Consider the following 7,965-nt stretch of genomic DNA (forward strand, 5'->3'; position numbering starts at 1 on the left):
AAACTCTGGCATTCTGCAAAGCTTCACTACTTGAAATGACATACGGATTAAGCGTATCTGGCAACCAAGGATCGTTCAGAACAAGAATACTATCTCCTCGACCAACTTTGCAAACTAAACCTTCCTTCATAAGAGCTTGGGTCTCCACCAAACTCCGCCACACATAACTAGGATTACCACCTGGTTTAGCACTAAAGAATGATCCATCTGGATAATACCGTGATTTATATACTCTACTTACCAACAACTGAGGATAATTGATTAACCTCCAACTCTGCTTTCCCAGCAATGCGACATTAAAATCCCGTATGCACCGAAACCCCAGACCTCCTATACTCTTCTTCCTACTCATTTTCTCCCAACTCATCCAATGTATAGACTTCTCCCTACTACTACTAGCCCTCCACCAGAATCTACACATAATTCTTTCAATGTCATGACATAATTCAATTGGCAGCAGGAAGACGCTCATAGCATAATTGGGCATAGACTGAGCCACTGTCTTCAAAAGTATTTCTTTACCCCCTTTCGATAACACCGTCTTATCCCACCCTTGAACTTTCTCTTGCAATCTATTTTTAATAAAACCAAACATGGCCGTCTTCTTTATGTGCATCAAACTCGGAAGACCCAAGTAGAGACTGTTTTCCCCTGCTTCCTGAAATTGCAACTGATTGAGCAGACTCTCTTTAACCTCTCCATTTGTATTTCTACTGAAGAAAACAGATGACTTAACCACATTGATCTGCTGACCTGAAGCCTTTTCAAAAATCCTTAGCATTTGCAATACATTTTCAGCACTTCTACTCGTTGCTTTACAAAAAATGAAACTATCATCAGCAAAAAACATATGAGAAATAGAAGGGGCTGTACGAGCTACCTTTATACCCTTGATCAATTGTCTCCGTTCATAATCCTGAATCAACGCAGTAAAGCCTTCAATACAAATCAGGAACAAATATGAAGATAACGGGTCTCCTTGCCTTATACCCCGTTGAGGGATTATAGAACCAAAAATTCGACCTGCATGAGCTATTTGGTAGTTGGCTGAAACAACACATGACATAAAGAGACCAACCAACTTTTGATCAAAACCCAACTTCAGTAAAACAGCTCTCAAAAAATCCCACTCCACGCGATCATAGGCCTTACTCATATCTAACTTCAAAGCCATCCACCCCTCTTTTCCAGTTGTCTTTCTCCTCATAAAATGCATAATCTCATGAGCCACCATTATGTTGTCTGAAATTAGACGGCCAGGGATAAACGCACTTTGAGTATTCGATATAATCCCATCAAGACTAGACTTCACTCTATTGGCCAGAACTTTTGAAATAATCTTATACACCACGTTACAGAGCGAAATCGGACGTAGATCAGCCATAGTCTGTGGGTCATTTCTCTTCGGAACCAAGGCAATGTTTGTACTGGTCAAATTGCTCGACAGAACACCATCAACAAAAAAATTCCTCACCATTTGCACAATATCATTACCAACGATGGGCCAAAATTTCTGATAAAATCCCGGACTCATGCCGTCCGGGCCAGGAGACTTATCAGGGTGCATATGAAACAAAGCCTGCTTTACTTCCTCTTCTTCTATTGGTGCCAACATCATCTCATTTTGAAATTGAGAAACCTTAGTCGATATACAGCTCAAAATCTCACTCCATTCTGTACTCGATGCCTTAAAGATGGTATTGAAATAGTCCACCATAGTTTCCTCTAGCCCTGTACCCCAACCAACTCTATCTCCTGAAGCATCTATCAAAGTCGAGATATGATTAACTCTTCTCCTTTTTTTCGTGGCCTTATGGAAAAATTTGCTGTTTTGATCCCCTTCGCGAAGCCAAAGTTGCTTTGATCTTTGCCTCCAAAACACCTCCTGCTGAACATACACCTCTGCAAGTTTCGTTTTCTCTGCTCTACACAATGCAACAGAATGAGCATCTCTCCTGCCCTTAAGAGTTTTCAATATATGCTTGCTTTGATTTATTCTTTTTCGAAAACTCCCTGTAATATCCTGACCCCATATTGACAGCTTTTGAGAACACACCAACAGCTTATCAAAAAAGGACATACCAGAAGCATTGTGCCAAGCTTCCTCCACAATTTGTTTACACATCGGTTCCCTCAACCATGCATTCTCAAAGCGGAAATGTTTGACAGAACGCAATACAACATTCTCACAGGGATCAAGCAACAAAGGACAATGATCAGACGTTGTCGTTTCCAAATTTATAAGATTTGCATTTTTAAATAAATTGAAAAAATTCTCCGAAGCTAATGCTCGATCCAATCTGACCTCGATCCAGTTCTCCGTACCATAACCCTTCTCCCATGTAAATGGATACCCACTCATATTCATATCAACAAGGCCACAATCATCCAACACTTCTTTAAAGCCCTGAATTAACCACTGCGGATAAGGCCTTCCTCCTCTTTTATCATCTTGAGACAGCACATTGTTCATATCCCCAATCAAAACCCAGGGAAGACTGTTGCCAGTAGCTAATGACCGGATCAAGTCCCACGTTTCCCTCCTTTTTCTCCTATCTGGCTCACCGTATACTCCTGTTAATCTGAACTCATGACCACCTCTGTTCTTAACCACCAGGTCAATATGATTCTTACTATAAGTCTGCAAACGAACCTCGTCATTATACCTCCACAGAAAAGTAATACCTCCACTATACCCCTGCGTTTCGACAGTAAATGCCCCCTCAAAATTCAACGCATTCCTTGCTATTTCCACTCTATTTTTATTACACAAGATCTCACATAAGAAAATAAAATTCGGCTTCTTTTGGGACGTTATTTCTTTAAGGAATTGAAAAGCCCATGGTGTCCGAAGCCCATGGCAATTCCAGCTTATAACACTCATAATGCTAGGCGAGTACCCCCTTGAGTACCCGCCTCTTTGACGTTTTTTGGATCGATAACATTTACTGGGCCATTTTCTACAAACATGTCATCCTCTCCATCAGACTCCTTACTCATTTATGTGCTCCGGCCCATCCCATTATTATGGCCCAACCCATCATCTGTTCTCCTTTTTTTCGAATCAATTATTATTGATGTACTTCCTTGTATTATGGGATCAGTTATATTATCCCCTCCTATCCCTAAATTCACGCCTTCTGTTGTAGTTTGAATTTTCCTTCCACTCAATCCCCCAGCTGTATCAACCTGCATAGTTTGTGGAGAAGATTTCGGGATATGATTGTTGCCTTCTGAAACTGAATTCATCCTCTCACCTTCTTTTCCCGTGTTCCATGGATCTTCATCACTGCCACTACGAAGCCACTTTGCACCCATTGGCTTAACCTGACTTCTGAGCGGAGCACGCATCCATACGCCATAGGGCTTAACTATCTCATGCTCAGGAGTATCAAATAATCGAGAACAGAATTTATCAGAATGCCCAAGAAAGCCACAAATAAAACAGAATGTAGGAACATTCTCATATTTAAACGTAATCCAGAACCATTCATCCCCTGATTTCCTCACCTTCATTCGCCTTTTTAATGGTTTTGAAAGATCAAGAGATACACGCACACGCATATAACCACGCCAAACTTCCTTAAAATTTGACTTACATGACTCAACATACTTGCCGATAAAATTTCCAACCTCCATTATGACATTCTCAGACATGAAACCTGGTTTAAGATCATGTATTTGGATCCATAAATCCATAGTATTCAAACTAACATCACCTGGGTTCTCTCATTCCTTCATACGTGCCATGACCAATGCTCTCCTATTAAAAGACCACGGGCTCCCCTCCAATATACGCTTTACATCCAGCTCGTGATAAAACTGAAATAGATATAAGTTTGTATCCAACTCCTTCATGTAAGCCCCTCTCCCAGGTTTCCATAAAGACGCTAATGTCTGCTGCATTGCTTGAAAATCCACTCGACCTTCTGTCAAGAAACGAGCCACCACACATAGTTTAGCATCGAAGTTTGTAAAACCTTGATTATTCCCTTTTGTTCCTCCAATCTCAAAAGCCAAAACATCTTCCTCCTCGTCTTCCAGCGTGATATTATTCATAGCATCAATGATACTACTAGACGATGCCATAGCTTTGAAAGAAAAACAATGAAATGATAAGAAAAAAGACAAAACTGACGCTCTTCAAACTAACATATCAAACCATGTCAAAAGACAAGACCCCCGGTATATATAAAAGCCTTAAACCACAAGAAAAGTAAAATGACAATCTTGGGTTTCGGGAGCTTAATTTGTCTAACTTATTAACTAATTTCTTTTGCAGTTTCAGTTCATGTACTAGCATATGAAGTCAACGTGCATTACGTAAATTATTACTATTAACAAATCTTACTTGTTCCATATAATCACATGAACTCTAGTTTGTTAAATATAAGATCATGTTCGGACCTTCATCTATCACTTTAAGGTTTTAGTGTGACTGATTATTTAACATTGTATCAGAGTTCGGTTCGGGTTCGGGTCCTCCCACCTTCATTTATTTAATTTAAATATTTTTTGTTGGTATTGATATTGATATTTGTTGTATATATCGTTTTCAATCGTAGCGAAAAGTATCGTATGATTGAGAAAGAGTGTTAAAGAGTATAAGATCATGTTCGAATATTTTTCTGTTCCTTAAAATTTTAGATGAGTTGGTTATTTAATTAACAAATATTATCATGAAAGCTATTTATGAGATGAGTTGATTATTTAACAGATATTATCACGAACTTGGAGGCTATTCTACACCACACGATTCCGAATTGCATAGAATAAATTAATTCAAAAATAAAACCGACTCCATATTACAACTTATATTGGTCAAGTTTTCAATCAAATGAAAGAAATTAACAACCTGCAAAGTACTTTTCAAGTTAATTAAACAATACATAATTCAATACATTAAAATTAAACTGATACAACGCCTGGTTAGCTTGAGAAATCTCTACACATGGAGTCCAATGCCCTTAGCGTCCGCGTTCTTCATGATCCTCAATCTTTTGCATGATTCAGTAAACATCCTGCTCAATATATATATATAACAAATTAATTATAAATAATATAACAAATTACGTAAATTACGCGAATATTAATGAAATTAAATGATTGCTTAATTCAGTTCTTGTTAAGTAAGTATCGATCAATTAGTAACTACTTACTACAAGGGGCGCAACGCAACCCAGGTGAACATAGGCTGAAATCTCAGTTGAAACGGAAATTTTAACACTATTTTTTTTGAATCCCGATATTTTATTTTAAAATGAGTAAAAAAAGTTATTAACCCGGAATAACATCAAAATATCGTCTATATTAGTCCAGGCCATTCCGTGACTGGATACTAATCAAAATTAATTTATGCTTCGTTTGGGAGTTCTGTTGAAAACTGTTGTGGTGTGAAAAAAAGTGATGGTGGAAAAAGTGCTGTCAGGAAAATTAGATGATTGTTTGGTAATTTTTTTTTAATTTATACATATTTGAGATATAATATATAAAAATAATGTTTTTGAGAATGTTTGATGGTGAAAGTGATAGCTACTTCTTACAAAAACTGAAAACAATTTTTTTCAAAAACATGTAGGGACATGTTTTTGCTAACAGCTTTTATACCAAAAACGCTTTTCCAGACAACAGCCTTTAGAATTTACCAAACACATCTCTGACAGCTTTTCAGCAAAAAACTGCTATAGCTATTTGCAACAATAATAACAAAGCAATATCAAACGAGACTTTAATTTGTTATTTGTAGGTAAGAAAATTATGTACTAAAACTTACTCCCAAGGAACATCTCCCACAAGCATCCAGTCCCCATCTTTGTCTTCATAAATAGTAACGTATTCATTATTCTCAGTATCCTTCAATTTCTCACCTGCCATAAAAAAAACACACAACATTAATATGTGCAGTTATAATGTGTAGATCAAAATGACATTATAATTACATTCATACTACCAGTACAATTTTAACTATTTCCGAGTCCTAGGACAATAGTGAGATGACAATCTAACTCGAGAAGGTGAACAGAAAATAGCACACAGTGCTAATACTTCGACAGATGATAACTCGAGAAGGTGAACAGAAAATAGCACACAGTGACCGATTAATATTATATGTATAAAATGGGTATAGTAGAGAGAAGTAGCCGATGAAGTTATTTTAAAAATTATAAAAACTTTACTATTTCAGGAAAATTTTGAAATGTAAACAATTGGAAGAGACATGCAAAAAAAAGTGTAAACAAATGAGAGGGACAGAGAAAATATTAAGAATGGGAGGTGATATGTGCACAATCTCGATTTATAGTTGCACACCCTTTATTGAAATCAGACAAACTTAGACAAACTTAGCCTGATCATACATAAGAATATTTTCAATTTGAATATACAAATGAGTATATACAAATGAATATGTAATTATCATCTACTTTGAAATAAGAATAGGGTACCTTCATAATCCCCTTTGCCTCAATTAAGCTAGTGATCTCCGATTTAATTAGCTTTCATTTAATTACCTCCAATCTCCCGAGTTGAAAATGAGAGAGAAAAGAAAAGAAGAGAAATAAAATTTTTTTAACAATAAATTCGTAAGCATGTTTCCGAGTTTTTCAGGGAGAGAACGGAAATAATTGGGAGAGAAAATTTTACCAACTTTCTTTCCAAAATTTTCTTTTCCATTTTTGAGAAAATTCGGAGAGATTGTCTCACAAATAATTTATTTATAAGAAAAAATATTTAAAATTATTTAGAAAATCATGTTTTACGAAAAGCTTAAAATATGTGTTGATTCCCCGTCCTCCGGTAAAGAATTCGGTGGAACACAAGGAGTACTATAAATCTACCAAACTTTTCCGGGTAAATTATTTACGTGGTGTGTGCGTGCATGGCGACATGCAATACTTCAACTTTTCGCATAATTAAGGAGGATTAAGGACTACAATTGTATGTACTTTCTTATTCGATCAACTACAAGTCTACACCCCTAGGCCATATATCATAACTCCCAATGTTAAATTATAGTACGAGATTGGTAAGCTCAACTTCTATCAACCTGAATTATAAGAGAACCGGTAACTTAACATGGTAAGAGCTGAGGAGTTATGAGTTTGTTTGCGAGTGTATATATATATATAACATACTCAAGAGAATAACTAAAGCAATGCACACAAAATGAGTATGTGAAAATGATTACCAGCGTTTTTGTGGTCAAAACAGTGGAAGAGCTTCTGAAGAGCCATGGTAAGATGAGAGTACTCAGTAAAAGAGCCCAAATCAATCTTCCTTAGAATAGGAGCACCATCCATGCTCACTTTCACGTACGTTTTCGAGCCATTTTCGCGACCATTGAAACTGTTTTTCCTTCTGTAAGAACACACTGGGGGCCAACCAACAACACCTTGATTAGCACTACTCTTAGTGTAACATTTAGTATCAGTACTCTTTTTGTTGTTTTCATCAGTACTGATAGTACTACTAGATCCATTTTCTTCCACACCAATCTCCCAAAACGCCCTCTTTTTCTCTGCAGACTTAACTCCCATGCATGGAAGTCCCAACCTCAGCTCCGTTATCTCAAGCCCTAATCCCGGTGTTGCCATTTTCCGGATTTTTATCCTGTACGTACCCGATTTACAGGGATCAAGTTACAGAGTGCTAGCTAGCTAGCCTTTGTGTGAGTAAGTGGAAATTAGGTTTTGATAAAAATGAAGTGAAACTAGCCTTTTATATATAGAGTATACTTGATTGTGCAGTGTGTGTGTGTGATGACGTGGAAGCAAAGACAGTTCAAGCTGAGGCAAAGTGGTCGTTGGGTTGAGTTACAAGTGTGGGGAACTATGTGTCAACAAATGAGAAATTGTATTACAAGCCGACAATATATAATTAAATAATTAAAAATATTAGGGGTATCAAATTGTTTATCAAAAAAATTATAAAATATTAAGTGTCAAATTTTTATTGGTTAAATGAAAA

The 7,965-nt window shown here is 36.8% G+C and overlaps 1 protein-coding gene across 1 annotated transcript; it reads right to left on the reverse strand.

Annotated features, from left to right (window-relative positions):
• Positions 1–4,755: 4,755 nt before the first annotated feature.
• LOC141717517 (auxin-induced protein IAA6) lies at positions 4,756–7,687 on the reverse strand. Its single transcript, XM_074519633.1, has 3 exons — positions 7,187–7,687; positions 5,774–5,867; positions 4,756–5,021 (listed from the first exon to the last, which is right to left on the reverse strand). The coding sequence occupies exons 1-3, from the start codon at positions 7,590–7,592 to the stop codon at positions 4,946–4,948; spliced, it is 576 nt and encodes a 191-aa protein (XP_074375734.1). The 5' UTR covers positions 7,593–7,687; the 3' UTR covers positions 4,756–4,945.
• Positions 7,688–7,965: the final 278 nt, after the last annotated feature.

Source organism: Apium graveolens, chromosome 4 (assembly GCF_009905375.1).
Source record: "Apium graveolens cultivar Ventura chromosome 4, ASM990537v1, whole genome shotgun sequence".
NCBI classification, from domain to species: Eukaryota; Viridiplantae; Streptophyta; class Magnoliopsida; order Apiales; family Apiaceae; genus Apium; species Apium graveolens.

Excerpts from the sequence above, each read along its gene's own strand:
- LOC141717517 (XM_074519633.1), bottom strand. The coding sequence starts at position 7,592 with ATGGCAACACCGGGATTAGGGCTTGAGATAACGGAGCTGAGGTTGGGA. Across the intron at positions 5,868-7,186 it reads TTTTGACCACAAAAACGCTG|GTGAGAAATTGAAGGATACT; the intron begins GTAATCATTTTC and ends TTTTTATGGCAG. Across the intron at positions 5,022-5,773 it reads GTGGGAGATGTTCCTTGGGA|GATGTTTACTGAATCATGCA; the intron begins GTAAGTTTTAGT and ends TATATTGAGCAG.